Here is a 19,675-nt window from a genome sequence, read left to right as displayed (position 1 = left end):
CTTCCAAATTGGCATCTTGGAGGTGTATATGTGAATCACAAGTAACATGTTTCATTGTTGAAATATATTGATAGATCTGCTATTTCATATTCATTTTCTTGCCCCCTACATGACTAGGAATAGAATGAGTTTTAATCCATTCTAGAAGTGATTTTACTTTTAGTTTAAGTTTCTTCCTCTAAAAACTTATAACTCTTTTAAGTCTTATAACTCTGATTCAGTCTTTTCCATATATAAAATTGATATTGTTTCGATTCTTTGTTCTTGATACTAGCCAAGATAATTACATAGATATAGTTATCTATGTACTAGGATATATGTTTGATAACTTTTGATAACTTTGATCTAATTTAGTGGAAATTTATGATTAATTGGCAGAGAGTTGGCAGAGAAGTATCCCAGCTCTCAGACAGCCCTGTTGCTGGGTGATGCATACATGTGCATCCAGGAGCCTGAGAAGGCCATTGAAATCTATGAGAAAGCACTCAAGAAGAACCCTAGAGACAGTGCTCTGGCCAGCAAGATCGGTCAAGCAATGGTCAAGACACATCAGTATGGAAGGGTAAGAATACATGTTTGAATTTCTTAGCCTCCTAGGCTTTCAATTTTGAGTAAGGTTTTTGAGGGTTTTGTCCAATACTGAATGATTTTTGAAGATTGTAGTTCATCCAGTATCATAGACATGAAAGCAAATTATAAATTAAATACTGGAAGTAACTTTTTTGTTTGATTCTTATTTATTTTGGTGTTCATCTATAGGATGGTTAGGTTTGTGTATGCCATAGAAATTAACCTGGTGATACACAGCTTAAGGGTTAGACCCAATTATAAATTTGTTATAACTTCATCCATCCAACATTTTGTGGCTAATTATCATGTTCGATAAAACAATGACTTTGCTTAAATATCTGTCAACAGAACAGTCTCTAAGAAGCTTTTGATCAAGTGGCCACAACGCATAATATGAATATTTATGATTGTCACATTGGAAAAGTTGCCCTCTCATATTTCTAGTCTGCTAAGACAGTTGCAAAGTGTTATGTGGATTCATATTAACGTTGTTGAATTATATTTAATTATGTTAAATTATTTTCGTTCAATGTACTTACCTTATTAGGCGCCTTGAGCATCTCTTGGGGTGGATATGTGCACATTATAAATGTTGTTATTATTATTTTATTATTATATCTGATTCACAAATGAATAATCTGTTTACCAGCACATGGAGCAGGTATTGACACACCAGACTGACAGTGAAGATTTATCTGTTCTATTCTTTTTATTAGGCAATCAATTACTACGAGGCAGCCCTAAAGACAGGAGGTCAATCCTTCTTGAGGCATGACCTGGGTGAGCTGTTGCTCAAGCTGAGACATTATGAGAAGGCTGAGAAGACACTTAGGATCGCTCTAGAACATGAACAATGTAAGTCATAACAAGACGGATCTGCAACACATGCTGCGGTGACAATTTTGCCTCCTTATCAAATTTGTTCCTGTGATGCAACCATGGACAAAATACTACATCTTATCCTCACCCGAAACTTAATCACAACATTAACCCTTACTGTCTAAAATTTGGAGAAAAAAAAAGCATTGTCAGTTAAAGGCAAAATAAGACTACCATATTAAGAATACTTTTTGGTATGATGCTTCATTTTGATATCTTGAATATATGACTTATCATTTAGCAAGGGTGTTTTAAGTTGCATATTTCTTTTTTCCTGTCGAATATCCATAGCATGAGTTCAAACATGTTGACTTTGGTGTTAACAGCTACTGAAAGTAATACTGGGAGGAGAGGGCCATTGGTTATAGTGATTAAGTTTACTCCTTCCTCCCCCCCCCCCCCCCCCCCCCTCCAAAGTACCAGTGATGCCAGATATAAATATGTTCTATTGTAGAGGTGTTGTAGTCGAGTGGATACGTCGCCGGACTGTCGATCACAAGGTCCGCGGTTCGAGTCCCGCTGCCACACTAATGTCCTTTGGCCAGACATTGATCTACATTTGCCACACTCCACCAAGGTGAAGTAAATGGGTACCTGGTAGGAATTTATTCCTTGAAATGCAAGAGCGCCGTATGGCAGCCGTGCTAAAGCCAGGATAATAATCGGGAGCGCCAGGAGGGTCAAATCTGACTGACATAAGCGCTATACAAGAACCCACTAGTATTATTATTATTATTTTCTTCATCTTTGAGCAGCAAATGAGCTGACGGTGTTGATGGATGATGCTAAGCTACTAGTCTTACTGGCTAAGGTTCATAGGAAAGGAAACAAGTTAGAGGATTCCATGCTAGCTCTCACCAAGGCAAGGGACATGCAAGCAAGGTAAAGCATGCTATAGCATGATGATAATGATGATGATGATAATGATGATGATAATGATGATGATGATGATGATGAGGAGGATGAGGAGATGATGATGATGATGATGATGAGGATGATGATGATGAGGAGGAGGATGATTGTGATGATGATGATGATGATGATTTTAATGATGATGATGATGATGATGATGATGATGATGATGATGGCGATGATGATGATGATGATGAGGTTGAGAATAGTGATGATGATGATGATGATGATGATAAAGATGATGATTAGGATGATAATGAGGATAAGGATGATAATGATGATGATGGTGATGAAGATGATGATGAGTATGGTTCTTGGACAACTTTCTCTTGGACCATCCTCCTCTGACAGTTTCCCATTTCCAATAACAGTCACTCTTTTTATCTGCAAAATTAGCCCCATCTTGTAAAGAGTTGTGACTAGTACAAATTGATCTTGATCTTACCTAAGTCTGATACCGATCTCAAGTTCTAATATAAGAAATAAATTATTATATTTTTCCAGTTGATTACGAGGCATGTTAGAGGACGAAGATTTTAGGGGTTTGATAATAATGACAGAATTTTAACAGAGCTCTGCTCTCCATGCTTGTAATAGCATTTAGGACAAGGCCAAAGACAATATTGATGTAACAGCTGTCTTTTCATTCTGCTATTACATATCCATATTGTTGTCTGTTACATATTCCTATTTTGTTTTTTCTGTAGGGTTCTCAAGAGAGTACAAGTTGAACAACCTGATGCTGTGACAGCTCAGAAGACATTGGCCACAAGGTAAGGATAAGCACTTCAGACATGGTACTAAATAAACATGAATTCAGTTAGTCAATACCAAACATATTGTGTTCTATTGCAACATATCTTTCAAATATTGATCATTGGATTGACATTTCATTGTAATTCAGAAATGAAGACTGTCATATAAACCCCCATGGGCATTTACAAGTAGAAAGAAAATCAAAATCATGATCATTTTCAAAACTTTATAAATTCTTTCATAAGTGTTCTCCAGTCAGGACACCAAGGTTATGCTAGAACTTGTAAAACTTTACCATTCAGATTTATGCCTATGTTGTAGTCATGATTCTCTTAATATCTCTTTGAATCTGTATTCAGCATCTGTTCCCAAATGGCAGAGCAGTGTAGCACTCAGCGAGCCTTTGACAAGGCCATCAAGTTTTACAAGGAAGCCTTGGTGTACTCCAGTCAAGACACCAAGGTGATGCTAGAACTAGCCAGACTTTACCTGGCAAAGTCGGAGTTGGACTCGTGCCAACATCAGCTGGTCCAGCTGCTTCAGATAGACAATGATAATGACTCGGCTCTTGTGGTAAGTGGATGTGCTTTATTTTGATATTCTTATTTTTGTTGGGGGGGGGGGGGATAAGATTGTGATCAGTGCTTATTTGTTGAGATTGCAGATGGATTTATTGGCAATGGCTATGACTATTGATTCTGTCTTCTGAAGGGATGTCAATGATATTTTTGGTAGAATAGGGATGAAGGTCATGATGGGGATGATAGTGATAAATGCAAAGTTAATATTATAATTTGCTTCGCGAGTTTCAAAAAATATTAAAGATGATCAGAAATTTACATGTTACTTTTAACAATGTCAGAGTGAAAATTATGCCTTCATATTTCCAAAAAACTTCTTTACTTGCTAAGCTCAGAGAGATACAAAAATAATAATTTCTGTTCAAGAAATTATTGTACCTGTATTTATCTTTGTTTAAGGAGCAGTCTTGGCTGTAGAAGCCAAACACATGTGGTTAAAAAGTGCATGATACTTAAATTTAAGTCTATAGTTTTAGCAGCAAGAATGTTTTAAATGTTATGAGACTATTGATAAAATGCTAATTATTTTTTGTTCAGATGATGGCGGATCTGATGTTCAGGAAAGGAGAGTATGACCAAGCCATGTTCCATTTCCAGCAGTTATTGGAGAGATCCCCTGGTAAGAATCTGACTCATAAATCCCCTCACAATAGACTGGATTACTAGCATATTCAGATTTATAAATGTTTCTTTCCTTGGTCTCTAGTGACGATGTTTGCCATTAACCTGTTACTAATGAGTGAACTACAATACTTGAAATCCAGTCGGCATACAATATATGTTGCTATGTTGGACAGGCCTCAGGCAAGCTTACAGATTGTCAACACAACCTTTCTTTGCACAATATGCATAGAATATGAATATGTTAGTAAACCGGGCTATTACTGTAGTAACAAGATTGTAAGAAGCTAGGATTGGTAACTTGTAGTGGACACATTGCCTCTGAGGCCTTTGCATCATAATATTGCAAGTATTATTGATATCAGTAAGCGGTTGAACTCTCGATATTCTGTGATCATTGAAACATCAGTTTACTTTTATCTCTTAAAGCGTTTATTACTGTGAGGGCCGTATATGAACGTGTTCTGCCATCAATAATAACAAAATACAAAGGAAAACAATATGTAATCTAGGTTTCCACAAGGGATTTTGCTTTTGTTTCTTCTGCCATAGTTGACTAAAGAAGTAGTAAACATAACAGCAACATAAAAAAAGGTACCCTGCTATCATTATCTTTGACCCCCCCCCCCCAAAAAAAAAAAAAAGTGGACCAAAGTTTTAGCCTTGGGGTACTCCTCATGCATTAAACGAACATATGTTTATTACTGTAAATATCTGTGTATCAGACGCAACTGTGTATATGACGCACCCCTATATTTAAAGACAAAAAAAAAAAAAAAAAACTCTCTTCCCTTCAAATTAGGAACGTAGGTTAACTTCAAATAGTAGATGGTATTCTTTAGTCGCATTATGTTATTTATGTTGAGACACAGAGATGGACGAAATCCACTAAAAAGTAGCATTTTGGGGACTCAAAATATCCTGTACTTGTCTATAAGATGCAACCCCGACTTTCGAATTATTACGGCGGAAAAAAAGTGCGTCTTATACATAGAGATATACGGTGAAGTAAGATTCTAAGACAGCTGATGAATTGCACTGTAGGATTCCAAAAATTCAACTCCCGGGATTTTTTTATCCTCTCCTTCCTTCAGACCACTATGAAGCCTTGGCCAGACTGGTTGATTTGATGAGAAGAGCAGGCAGACTAGAGGAAGTATCCCACTTCTTGGACCAAGCGCAGAAAGCCTCACCTCGAGCTCCCCTGGACCCTGGCTTCAACTACTGCAAGGGACTCCAAGAATGGTAAGGTCATAGCCGTTAACATTAAGGGCTTTTAGATTTGCGCAACAAGACCATGGACGGCAATGTGTGACATCCTTTTAAGGTACTGGCAGTGCCCGGCAGTGCCTTAAAAGGACCTCACATTGCCTTAGAAGGATGTCACATGTAGCAGTCCACGTTCTCTTCGTGCAAATCTAAATGTCCCTAATACTAGAGAGGGCTGGACACTGCCTGTGGCCTGTTAGGAAATGAGTTTCCAAAATCCATGATGACCCCCAATTTTTGATTTGACAAATATTTGATTAAGAGGTGAAGCACCACCATTTCCTTCTTGGCAATATCCAAAAGCTCGTCTTTAAACAAAAAAATCTGGGGTTGGGGGGGGGGGGGGTATCTGATATCAAAATCTGTCACCGTGACCTTCATTTTGCTGGGTAAGGGCCATTATAGCCATTAGAGTTCTTGGTCTTTAAAAGTGTTTTTTGGGGGAGGAATCAATTGGAAGTCATCCCATCACTTGTGAATGTATGGTGTCCTATTTCGTATGGTAGATGTTGCAATTGATGTCAAATCTTAGTTTAGTAGTGATCGATTCAGATCAATCCCAACTCTTTATAAGACAAAGTCCAGGTTCTTGATCATGTACATGGTGGTGATCAATGAAGAAATCACTTCCATAATATAACTTATTCTGCTTAAGATATTTACCATACCCTTTTTTATATTATCTTGACCATAATATGTAAATTTGTAATGTGCTAGCTTCAAATTTATATGTTTTATTTCGCTGGCACGGATAAATTCGCAACGCGATGATGCCAAGATTACTTCAAATTCTTATGTTTCATTTGACCTGTCCAGGTACATTGGTAATCCGAACCTGGCCCTGAAGCACTTCAACATGGCGCGGAAAGACAGTGACTGGGGACAGAAGGCCATCTCTAACATGATAGAGATCTGTATCAATCCTGACAATGAAACCATCGGAGGAGAAACTTTTGAGAGCGGAGACCTTGATCAAGCGTGAGTATACCCTAGGAAAAGATTTTTCCAAAAAATTATTGTTTTGATTTTTTTAAAAGATGTCCTTGATTAAGTCTGTTTCTCTTATGGCATTGCACAGCACCCCCTCAGTGTACATATTGCACATTACATATTCCCATTATGCACATGTACATGGAGCTACTGTGACTCAATTTTCTGTAATATGTTCTTGGAGAAAAGGACACTGCTAGATATATCTTGCCAGATGTGTGATCTATGGAATATACAATACAAAATATTATTCTGTTCTTGTGCATGAAATATACAGGCTCACTTGTGCTACCTCTATTGAAATTTGTTCTTGTTTTATAAAGGGAACAATATATATAAATTATGATCGTTTTATTTCATTCTTCTGCTCTCTTCAGATCTATAAACGAGAAAGCAGACTCTGAACAAGTAGCAGCAAAGACGGCAGAAAAACTTATCAAGGTAAGTAGGTCAGGGCCTCGTCTTACTAAGAGTTGTTATCAATGTACATAAGAGATAGGAGATTGCAAACTTGCGATTGATTGGAGGACCTGTGATTGATTTGGATCAAACATTACTCTTTGTAAGACGGGGCCCAGATATACAAAAGTCTGTGTTTATCTTTCTTTACAATTCTTTCATATCTCTTTCTGTAAGTTTTATGTTTTACTTCTTAAAGCTTTCAAAACTTTTTCAAGAAATCTGATTAGCAAGTCCATGACATGAACCTTTAAAAAACCCTGTCGGAATTGAAAAATGAAATAGATGAATTATATATCGATCGAAAGCTTACAAGCCATAGATTAGAATAATATCAATATGTTATATGCTATTTTAGTGTCTGTCAGAGGAGTAACAATTCTCAGAAAACTTAAAAAATTTAAAGCTTTGAAAATAATAATAATAATAATAATAATAATCTTTTAAAGTCCACTCCAACTTTTATTAAGTTAAACCGAAAATGGAAAGTCTTTTTGCTCAATTGATCGTGAGCCCGGCAGCCACTGAGCAGCGCCAGATCGACATTGCTCTATCCCTTATTGTTGAACGCCAAACAAGGTAGCAGGGGTTGTCCACGTAAAAACCAACTATCAACTTGATGACACCATCTTAGATGGAGTAGGCATATTCACATTGTCTTTGCATAAATTAAGCATGGCTTATTGCCTCGGCTATATAGGTGAGCCGACCGGGTCTATGTGTTATGTTGTTACCCTAAATGTGGCATATATGACCCCTGTTGACCTGTAATGTGAAAGGGTGTAGAAAATGAGGTTTTAATTAGATTTTGTGCAATACTGAAAGGGAAAATATATTTTATTCCTTTATATTGGTATTCTACGTTCATTCAGTTTACCATTGATATAAAGTTGTATTTTCATCGGATAGGGTCTTTAGGATAGTAGCTTATAAAATATAGAATGTAAAGTAAATCCTTCTCTTTATGAAATACAGGAATTGAAACCAAGTGAAGGAAGTGATACTCATCTCATCCAGGAGATCTACGTTCTCATGGCAACCAAGTCTAAGGCTAATATCGAGAAGGCTCTGTCAGCATTCATGGAGCTGGTCTCCAATTCCGAGGTAGGCACAAGTGACCCAAGTTTAATGCGATTTTTCTAGTTGACTGCATATTGACCCAGTTGAAGAAAATGTAGTCAATGTGTAGCTACTTTGTTTTTCTGTCATATGCCATGTTTTAAGATGATATGTTTCTCCAGTTTTTGTATTTTAAATCTGTCATTTGACTCCCCCCCCCCCCCCCTTCTCCTTTATACTACATTCTTGTTGAATCTCTACACAATGAATTATAAACACATGTAGTAGGTTGAACATTTTTATAAAATAATAGTATTTTACAGTATTTCCACATTTGTGTGACTCGTGCAATCTCTGCATTAGTGGCCTTATACCATGTACACTTCTCCTCTGCATATGACTATGTTCATAGCCAAATTATTTCACAGCTGTTTAGGAGTAAAGATATCGTTTTATTTATCGATCATGATGAATTTGTGCATACCATAAGGTAGTTAAATTGCTCAGTTTCTTCTTAAAGGCAGGATATTCTTCTGACACTACTTCAGATTTATGTATACTGCCATCTGCTGCTCACAAAGTCCCGATGTGTCGACAGTCATGTCCCACAATGCATCACCAACTGCATGACGTGATGGTACTTGGGTACAGGAACGTGAATCGCTCTATGTACGCCTTCACCAAAAGATGGCGCAATCAGAAATGCATTCCAGCAGTGGTAGCGATGTTGGCACCCTGCCTTTAAATCAAACTGTTTTGATAACAACTTTTGGATGATCTATATCATTTGATCTCTTTTTCATTTTTGTAGAGGGAGAATGTTCCAGCTCTACTAGGTGTAGCTACTGCTTACATGATGCTCAAGCAAACACCGAGAGCTAGAAACCAACTCAAGCGTATCGCCAAGATGGAATGGAACCCTGTGGTGAGTGCATTAGTCATGTCACTATCATATTAACCCTGTAACTACTGGAACTGGGTGTTCCCTGTATTAAAGATAAAGACCAGATCGTCATGCATTGTGAAAGAAACGTTGTGGAATCGATCAGAAAAGGTTGATCATCTAGCATATAGTATTGGTGTGTACTGCAAGGTTCTGGAATCATCAAAATGATAAGAAATTTGGCCCAGTCTTCGTAAAGTTACAAGAACTGTACACAGAAAGATGTATATGGGACTACGCACATGTGCCCGACACGTGCGTTTATCTCTCACACACCAATAGATAAACTAATTTACCAAATATATCAATTAGTAGGCGGTTTCCCGGCAAATTTGTTATCATCATGTATTAGTAAAAACATATTCTTTCACATGATTGGTAATAAGAGCTTCCATTTCATTTTTTGAAATTGGGGAGTTTCCAATACTGGTCTTTACCTTTAAGCATATTTGAAGCATTGAATTCAGTAGTCAAATGGTTAAGATGAGAAGTTTCAAAAAGCGACATCAACGAAATGGATGTCTAGGCCAATATTGATATATTTACTGATCATAACTTCTGGAAGATATGTTGAAAAATAGTGAATGCCTCATGAAATATTACACTACTCTGACCCACATGAGATGTATGACTATTAAGAGTTCAAATATTCAATATATGGGTCTACAAATTATATCTAGATAAAGGAAATAGCTTGAGAACTGTAACTTGGTTGATACAAACCAATATGTGGAGGTTTCATCATGTTTTGGCATGGTTTTCGATTCAATTTATTTATTTTTCTTCTTTCAATTTTTCGTATTTAAAATGATGGTACATTTTTACATATTCACATATTAATATACATATCGATCTATTTGCTCAATACAATACATTAAAAAAACATGAAATTGAAAGGGAAGGAGGGCCGACTAAAAATCAGAGCCTTTTTTACATAAGAGGCTGCCACCGGTTTCGATCTTTTACGGAAACGTTGATATTGGTATGTTTATAAAAAAAAAGGCTGAACTGCTCCCGCTGGCTATGTAAGATTTCCACTGATTTTTTTCCTTCTAATATGTAATATGCATTAGAGGTAGATGCTTTTAAACTCAGAATCATAAAGTTTGTGGTTTGGATATTTATGTACCGTCTATGTTCCTCACCTTTAACAGGATTCCGAGGAGTTTGAGAAGAGCTGGCTTCTACTCGGTGATGTCTACATCAACTCTGGCAAGTTTGACATGGCTAATGAACTGCTCAAGAAATGCCTCAAACACAACATGGTAATTTATGGAAACATCATTCTTCAATTCACTTGTTATTATTATAATACATTCTTTCCCCCCTTCGTTAAAGGTAAAGACCAGTATTGGAAACGCCCCAATTTCAAAAAATGAAATGGAAGCTCTTATTACCAATCATTTGAAAGAATATGTTTTGACTAATACATGATGATAAAAAATTTGCAGGAAACGGCCTACTAATTGATATATTTGTTAAATTAGTTTATCTATTGGCCTGTGAGAGATAAACGCACGTGTTGCGCACTTGTGCGTAGTCCCATATACATCTTACTGGGCCAAATTTCTTATCATTTTGATGATTCCAGAACCTTGCAGATGCTAGATGCTAGATGATCAACCTTTTCTGATCGTTTCCACAACGTTTCTTTCACAATGCAACCGCATGACCATAACTGGTCTTTGTCTTTGAGCTTATGCCTCTCTTTTCAATTCCTTATTTGTTCTTGGAAGGGTTACTTATGATAATTTTAGTTTACTATTTTATTTGATTTATCTGCGGAAATGGTTTAGAATGCACGTCATTTCCTCTTGTTAGGAATTGAATTATAGAGTGAGTCATACCGTAAACTCACACAAACCTATGAACTGAAGTGTCATAAACACATATAATGAGTTTATTGTTTAAAAATCACAATCTTTATTTGAATGTTGTTTAAATCTTTGAATAATCACTTTCCACAACAAAAGTGTAAGTTCAAACTACTTCATACACATTTTTATTATCATTATTTGTGATATGTATGCCTACTATTGTTATGTTGCTAAATCCTTCCACTCATTTTTATGCAATGTAGTCTTGCTGCAAGGCTTATGAGTATCTTGGTTTCATCATGGAGAAAGAGCAGTCCTACCAAGATGCAGCGAACAGCTATGAGAAAGCTTGGAAGTTTGGAAACCAGAATAACCCTAATATAGGTAGGTACATATGATGCTAGATTCTCTTTACTTCAAATATTACATGCCACTGTTGCGAGGGTCACCAATCTCTTATTTCCTTTCTGTGTGGTCAGTTAAATTCATGACCTGTACAATTAAACCTGTGTATGACAGGCAAATTGCTTTACAAAGGCAGTGGGACCATTCAATAACCTCTGTATAAGTAGATTGTCAAAACAATGAAATACAGAAAGAGAAGACAGGATATTTCTATTGCTTTATGGAGTTCGATTCCAAAGGAACCTCCTTTTATGAGGATTTCAACTAAATTATAGCCTGCTCATTCCAAAAGACCGGTATCTATGTGTTATACCCATCTATTGTTACCTTGTGCAATGTGCATAATTTAAAGCCAGATATGGTTATTTTCAGAGTAGTACCCGGAGTAAGAAGACAAAAAAGGATAGCTACATCCCTTCCAATGTCTAAGATTGTTCCAATGCCCACTGTATTTCATTTTCTATATTGTCTGTTTGTCATTTTCTATATTGTCTGTTTGTCATTCTCTATATTGTCTATTTGTCATTTTCTGTATTGTCTGTTTGATATTTCTATATTGTCTGTTTGTCATTTCCAGGTTACAAGCTGGCATTCAACTACATGAAAGCCAAGCGCTTTGTGGATGCCATTGACATCTGTCACAAGGTGCTGGCTGTTCATCCGGACTACCCTAGGATGCGCAAGGACATTCTAGACAAGGCTAGGGCCAGTATAAGGGCTTAATATCTGGTCTAAGACCAGGTCTCATATGGGAGCTTTTATTTTCAAGGACATTCTGGACAAGGCTAGGTCCAGTATAAGGGCTTAAGATCTGGACCAAGACTGGGTCTCATATGGGAGCTTTTATTTTCTAAGGACATTCTAGACAAGGCTAGGTCCAGTATAAAGGCTTAAGATCTGGACCAAGACTGGGTCTCATATGGGAGCTTTGATTTTCAAGGAAATTCTAGACAAGGCTAGGTCCAGTATAAGGGCTTAAGATCTGGAACAAGACTGGGTCTCATATGGGAGCTTTGATTTTCAAGGACATTCTAGACAAGGCTAGGTCCAGTATAAGGGCTTAAGATCTGGACCAAGACCAGGTCTCATATACGAGCTTTGATTTTCAAGGACATTCTAGACAAGGCTAGGTCCAGTATAAGGGCTTAGCGTTGGACCAAGACTAAATTTTGTTTGAGATTATCCCACGTTTGAGACAAGCTTTATCTTTCAAGGAGATTCTGAAGAAGAATAGGTCCAAGCATTTGGACTAAGAACAAGGGAGCGTGTAACAACTTATAACTATCGGGTAGATTTGGGGCAAGGGTAACTTGTCTTCTAAGGCTCATGTACATTTTTGGTAGCAAAAAGAAAAATTTGAAAGAAACATGTTAAATATAGTCTCATGTTGTTCTCCTTGTATAACAAAATATATGTACGAGATCGTTTGGTATTCTCACTGTCCATGATTTCCTGTGAACTGTAGGATCCTTCCACCCCAATGGCTCCCTGCACATCAATCTAGGCACTTCTCTTGGAGACAGCATGTGTGTGTGTAGACTGTAGTACACACAGTACTTACACGAGTAGTGCAGGCTGCCATTGTAAGAATTTACTTTCTCACATATGTTTAATATTTCACTTGGGGAGGAAAAAGATCCACAGCAGCATTGTAGTGCTGGTATCTTCCTATTCATCATCTAAAATCAAAGAAATCTGTCATAATTTTTTTTTGAGGGCCTACCAAAATTGTTCATCAGCTTCGAGGTCATTGTAGACCATAGATATTTCTAGTACAAGGGCCTAGACCAAGATCACTTCTCATATAAGAGCTTGATATATTTTGCAAAGATATTTTGGATAAGGTTTGATCGAGATGTGACATATGAGCTTTTACTATGAACAAGATTATGAACAATAGATGATTTCATGCATAAGCCTACATTTGTGGCAGGACTGACAATTTGGTGAAGTCTAGGTCCAGTGTACAAGCTTAGACCAAGTTCTAGAATAATATTGAATGAAAATTAATTAGGTCTAGTACGTAAGCAATAATCAGGGGGTAGATCCACCTTAAGACCATGTATGCTAACGGACACAGATTTTTTTACATCAGAAAAAGTGTATGAATGAATCTTGTTTACCTAAATGCTTACAAAATATGCCATTTTATAATTTGTTTTAGTGTTGCCTCAAGTTTGCATGTTATGTGTGATCATGTAATTCAAATACCCTCTTTAATTGAGGCATTCTTTTTGTTAAAGGCACTTAAATTGTTTTCAGAGGTAGAAAATATATCTTTTTTATTTTCCTATCCTGCAACCATCTTAACCATACAGCTGATGATCAGTAAAAGAGTACAGTTTTCAAGATTGGGAATCAAGAGTGGGCATGAATTTTCATATATCTATGCTGGATATATGAATCATTTGTCACAACTTTAGGTGATTTTCACTTATTTTGATGTATGTTCAGAACTTCTTTCTAAATAAGTCAATCAATTTTTTTTTAAAGTGTATATTAGTGTATGATAAATAATCTGTGTGTTATATTCGCTTCTTTCACCTTGAATTGTTGACAATTCTAATCAATTGAAGACTTTTTCTTTTCAATACTAAGATTATAATTAATTGCAAAGATATATTGTATAGTGAAATAAATTGTATATATAGATATTTAAATACGAGTCATTTGCTATTCCTGTTCAGTTACATTTTGAAAATGATATTTTCATTTATTCCGGGTCTTATGGGAAGCATAAGTGAAGACAGAAAGATCTGGGCTTCATCATAATGTCAGAGAGAGAGGGGGATGGATAGAAGAATCAAGAAAGAGAGAGAGGCGATAGAGAACAAAGCTCTCCAGAGAAGATAATAGAGAGGGTACAAATCGAGAAAGAGAAAGAGAAGAAATAAAGAAGGAGAGGGAAGATGAATTAAGAGAGAGGGAAGAGACGGAGAGTCGTATTGTGTTTTCTTCATTGTTTACAGTTTTAGAAACAAAATTGTTATAGCAGGAAATAGGAACATTGCCACGTTAAAAAACTTTAATGATGAACATTTATTCAAATGTTTGGAAGTTCCTCTTTAGATGACAATTTTGATTCATTTCTTTGAAGCATCCTCATGGAGGTAATTCCTCTTGCATAGATTTGTCATTGTCATGTCGGGCTATCATTGATTAAATGTTCATGATGTCAGTACCATTTTCTACTTTACAGAAGTCTGATTAGTTTTAAGTTTAGTGAATTCATATCAATTTCAAGCCCTTGATGGCTTATTTATTTTTTAGTGATAAAATAACTCTTTTAGGCCTGGAAATGAAAAAAACAAGCACAAAAGGGTGAATTTCATACATTAATTGATGCAGGGCAGGACAAACATTCTGGCTTGTATTACCTAATAACACGTTATGTATGCAATTCGCATTCTGACTATAAAAATACAATAATTCGTAACAGGTGAATCAAAAAATTTGTTTCAAGGTACTTAACACAGACTCGGGCATTAAATTTGATTATATTTGATTATACGAAAATGACATTATTTTCACTACAAAAATTGAGTCTATGAGCATCCGCACTGACACACGACCCAGCTGCCGTTGATGAACGCGCATCCTACCCGGAATCATGTGGATTAAAGCTTTTCAACGGTCGACATAATCAACAGCTGATTGACTCCTGCACGTGTATAAGATGACACAACATTCTTTGATTTAAGAAATACTGGATTTTTTCCATCGGATATCATAATTTTGTTTTCGATTTAAAAATTCATTTATACTCCATTATGAATAAAATGTATGTGCGAATAAAGTAGTATGCATGGCTGGTAATTGCATTATTTTGAACCAAGCATATGCTTGTACTCTTAAGTCACAATCTCTGTTATCAGGATAAAGATTATTATTTTCATTTTATCCTTCTTCTTCTTCTTCTCCTTCTCTTTATTCTCCTTTTCCTTCATCTCCTTCTCCTCCTTCTTCTCCTTCTTCTCCTACTTCTCGTTCTTCTTCTTCTTCTTTTTCTTCTTCTTTTTCTTCTTCCTTTTCTTCTTCTTCTTCTTTATTTTTTTCTTAATCTTAATAATAATGATAATATTGATTATTATCATTATTATTATTATTATAAGAAAGAAATAGAAATCAAATGACGCAAAATCCGCTTGTACCACGATTTTAAAAAGGTCACTTTATATACTCAAACTACAATACGGTATAAAATTATAAGCTACACGTACAATGCAAATTGGAATGGAAATTCCCCATTCGTTTAGAAAACAAAGGGAATCATGAAGGAATAAGATTAACATTTATTCAAAAGAGAAACTAGCTCGTCGCAAAGTAAGTTCGAACACTTTGTACAGAATGTCTGTACAGAACGTTTATATCGAATTATATCAAGTTACAACAATCTTCCTCACGCAAACCTTAAAATCCACTCGACAATTCTGGATTAACGCATTTAACGCCCCCGCCTGATAGCGGATTACTCTATAATCCAACTCGTGTCATGAAAATATGCAGCTTAACGGCAAGAGTTTTATCACTTAAACGGACATACGCTAATCGGGAATTAATTAATGCTCTAGATGCCAAACCTTAAGTTATGGTCAAGCAACTGATTGCAATAATAGTGTAAAATGTCTAGAGGATTTCTTTATCGTCTTGGGATTATTCAATTCTTTCTTCGGACTATAATCTACCAATTCTTTGTTTCCTAATACTCCGTGTAAGATTTTCAAAATGAAAACTGGTAACAATATAACAAAAGATAAACATATTCATAATGAGGGCAAATCCTTTGGATATTTCTCAGATCGTTGCAGTGTGTTTGCTGATACCGTTTTAATTCTGCTCAAACCATGGCCCATGGGTAACCCTATAAGAGAAGATAAAACAACTTTAATGAAAGAAATATATTTAGAATGACGATTCTCTAATTGCTCCAACATAAAATATATCTAGGGGGTGTGGTACTAAGATTTCCTTGACAACTGATACCTAACCAAAAAAGTATAAATACTGGAATACAGCAGAATACAAATCACAATCCAACCATCGCTCAAGCCCCAAGGAGAAAGAGAAGTTCGAGAGAGAGTGAATGAAGAGAATATAAAATCAAAGATACATTGACAGAAAAGAAGGATCTACGGTACTACAAATTGTTTAGTCTCCACGATGTAAGTATACTATGCTTTCCTCATTGTTTAGCGTATATCTTGTTCAAGCTGTTCATTTGAGAGATACTCCATTTATATGTAGTAAATGCATCAAATAATACGTTGTGGAAATAATATCTGTCGGACATATACTCATTATACCGCTGGCATCAAATAAAGTGTTGTCATCACTGACTTAACATATGATACATGTAATACATTTTACATATGTCACTTCATTAATGTAATTACATGGAAGATAAGTAAACAATTTAATCGCAAAGCTTGATAAAATTACCACATCTGCATTTACCACCCCAAAAAGAGTTATTAGGTCTTTAATTGATGTCAAGGTAACTATCATTAATGGCAATAAAGTGACTCTGTACCATCTATTTTTGTACAGATCACGATGAATAAGATGTGGCTAACATTGGCCGCAATTCTTGCACTAGCATTATGCATCAGCTCTGCTCCCGGTGAGTATTCGGAAGTGTCATCATTTCATAAATATACATTTTTTTAATATCTATTTTTTAGTTCAGATTGACAATTTGCTCCATTACCCCCTGTCTCAGTTGTTCATTTACCTTTGTCAGTTGTTCCTCGTATTAAGCATTCAGCAATGCAATTACTTAAAATTCATGTGTGTTTTTTTAAATCAATTACTCTCTTACAGTTTTGAAAACCCTATGATGTCATGTAGAGAACCAAAAAAACTACGTTGCAATATTCTATGATGGATAATTTCAATGCTTTTGCTTGCTTCATCGATGGAATGTCGGAACTGGGGGGGGGGGGGGGGGGAGGGGTGGGGTGGGTACAGGGATGTCACGGGAATGAATTGTATTGATAGACTGTGGGAGTTAATCCCAAGACAGGGGTGGGGTTCATATATCTTGAAATCAACGCGTTTAAGTAGGCTCAAGGCAAGTCTTTTTTTAGTTTTCCCCTTCATTGGTCTTTAACGGGGGGGGGGGGGGGGTGCTAAATATACGAATTATCTGTGCTGGATATACTCAATGACAATATTCTGAATAGTGTGTACCGGTATTGTATGACCATGTAAATGAATATTATAATCATTTTCAATATGTTGATACACTCTTTGTAAAATGAGATATTGTGGAAACCAATAAACTATCTATCTATCTATCGTTAAGATGAAAATACTAATAAAGTGACCCGTGCCCAACGTAGCTACGCCACTGCATAATTATAACCACATTCGATCCCCCCCCCCTCTTTATAATACCACAGCTGGTTGTCCGAGAGGACTGAGCGGGCCCGTTTGTGGTTCTGATGGCCAGACATACTCCGATTTCTGCGATGCCGCCGTGGAAGTAAAAGGCGTTGGTGCATGCGCTGGTGATGGAGATGGTGATGGTGGTGGAGACGGTGGTGATGGTAGTGGTGGTGATGGCGGTGATGGCGGTGATGGTGGTGATGGCGGTGATGGTGATGGTGGCGATGGTGGTGATGGTGATGGCGGTGATGGTGGTGATGGCGATGGTGGTGGTGATGCTGGGGGTTGGGACTGGGGTTGGGGTTTGGGTTACGACTATGCAGCAACAGGTGTGGGATGTGGAGGAGGGGGATGTGGGGGTGACAGCAGTAGTAGCAGTAGTGGGAGTGGGAGTGGGAGTAGTGACAGCGACAGCGGAGATTGTGGTAGTGGTAGCGGTGATTGTGACAGTGACAGTGATAGTGACAGCGATAGTGATAGTGATAGTGACAGTGACAGCTGCGGCAGTGACTCGAATGAATGCGGAAGTTCGAGTTCAGACAGCGACGACGACTCTAGTAGCAGTTCAGAGGAAGATTGTGGGTGTGATGGTGGTGATTGCAATGGTGGTGGTGGTGGTGATTGCGGTGGGGATGGTGGTGACGGTGGTGGTGCTGGCGGTGACGGTGGTGGTGATGGCGGTGACGGTGGTGACGGTGGCGATGGAGATGGTGGTGATGGAGGCGATGGTGATGGAGGTGATGGTAGTGGTGGTGGTGATGGTGGTGATGGCGATGGAGGTGGCGATTGCGGCGGAGACGGAGTTGAAGGCGCTGGGTGTGGTGAACTCAAAGCTGCCCCTTATGCCAAACAAGGCGGTACAGGTCAGTAGACTTCATCATTGAAAAATGTAAGGCATGGCTCTCTTCAATGGCGTAGCAACAGGGAGCATGAGGATTAGCGCCCCTCCCCCATTGAATGGTAAAGCAGGGAATGGAAATAAAGAGAAAATGGGAGGAGAGAAGAGAAAAAAAGGAGAGGAAAGGCCATGTTTAAAAAATGATTGCGCCTTTTCCACACCCCATACAATTTCGCATTTCATTCAACGACAAGTACCCCTCCAAATAAACAAGTGCTCCCTCAATGGCTGGAGCCAGGCTACGCCTCTGACTCTCTTTACACCTCCCAGGATAAGATAAACTTTCACTCTTTTTTTCCTTGGGAGACCTGTCAGGATACCCATGTCAGATATTTTCTCTATTTTTATCACAACGCTGTATTAGAAAACGTAATTCCATTTCTTTTTTTAGAATAACAGCACATACTGTAGGCCAAACTTCAGATAATGACAGTTGAAAATGAAAATTTAATATCAATAATTATTGCTCACAAAGTGTATAATGACTTAGTTTTTCATCGACACTTTGAAAAAACAATCTGGGCCCCGTCTTATAAACAGTTACGATTAATCGCAACTTATTGATAATTGATATCAACTATGTAAATGACAGAAAGGGGACTGAGATTGAATATGGATCAATTGCAACTCTTTATAAGACAGGGCTCTGTAATATCAAATATGTCTAAAAGACCTTCTCATTCAATAGTTTTCTCTCTTTCTTTGCTTCTAATAACAGTGAAAATGACGATGGCGGAGCCTTAGGATATCAGGATCGATACATGCAGAGCTTGGTGTTGCAACTTTATCATCGACGAAGGAAGAGACTGCAGACTCGTTTTAATTCGGCGATTCACCATATCTATTTCTATTGTAATCACCAATGGATCCCATGCATAAAAATGTTGAGGATTCCAAAATCTTAAATTCAATTAGGAATGCTAAATTAGAATGTGAGCTTTTGATGTGACTTGAAAAAAACCCAGGTTGATTTTGAATTATTGTCTTTGCTTTGAGCAATATCTTATATTAGGCAGCAAGACGTTTATGACGAATTTTCTCGTTTATCGTGGCTTACTTTGATATCAAATAGAGAGGATTATTTATTGTAGACTAGAGTTTTTGAATATGTATTCTAATATTATTGAAG

The 19,675-nt window shown here is 37.1% G+C and overlaps 2 protein-coding genes across 2 annotated transcripts in view; both read left to right on the top strand.

Moving 5' to 3' along the window:
- The window catches only part of LOC588665 (tetratricopeptide repeat protein 21B), a 28,449-nt gene extending 14,528 nt beyond the window's left edge, over positions 1-13,921 (top strand). Inside the window, exons 20-33 of the mRNA XM_030972125.1 lie at positions 379-562; positions 1,287-1,425; positions 2,205-2,331; positions 3,069-3,134; positions 3,477-3,690; positions 4,236-4,317; positions 5,414-5,564; positions 6,405-6,566; positions 6,956-7,019; positions 8,013-8,141; positions 8,908-9,021; positions 10,194-10,304; positions 11,120-11,240; positions 11,839-13,921. Coding sequence (XP_030827985.1) covers positions 379-562; positions 1,287-1,425; positions 2,205-2,331; positions 3,069-3,134; positions 3,477-3,690; positions 4,236-4,317; positions 5,414-5,564; positions 6,405-6,566; positions 6,956-7,019; positions 8,013-8,141; positions 8,908-9,021; positions 10,194-10,304; positions 11,120-11,240; positions 11,839-11,984 — 1,810 coding nt within the window. The 3' untranslated portion in view covers positions 11,985-13,921. The remainder of the gene's footprint in view (positions 1-378; positions 563-1,286; positions 1,426-2,204; positions 2,332-3,068; positions 3,135-3,476; positions 3,691-4,235; positions 4,318-5,413; positions 5,565-6,404; positions 6,567-6,955; positions 7,020-8,012; positions 8,142-8,907; positions 9,022-10,193; positions 10,305-11,119; positions 11,241-11,838) is intronic.
- Positions 13,922-16,814: 2,893 nt separating this feature from the next.
- On the top strand, positions 16,815-19,290 carry LOC115929912 (clumping factor B-like). The gene is made up of 3 exons (XM_031000038.1): positions 16,815-16,881; positions 17,972-18,376; positions 19,265-19,290. The coding sequence occupies exons 1-3, from the start codon at positions 16,815-16,817 to the stop codon at positions 19,288-19,290; spliced, it is 498 nt and encodes a 165-aa protein (XP_030855898.1).
- Positions 19,291-19,675: the final 385 nt, after the last annotated feature.

This window comes from Strongylocentrotus purpuratus, unplaced genomic scaffold (assembly GCF_000002235.5).
Source record: "Strongylocentrotus purpuratus isolate Spur 01 unplaced genomic scaffold, Spur_5.0 spur5_scaffold_6, whole genome shotgun sequence".
Classification (NCBI taxonomy): Eukaryota; Metazoa; Echinodermata; class Echinoidea; order Camarodonta; family Strongylocentrotidae; genus Strongylocentrotus; species Strongylocentrotus purpuratus.
This window is presented reverse-complemented; position numbering and strand designations above follow the sequence as displayed.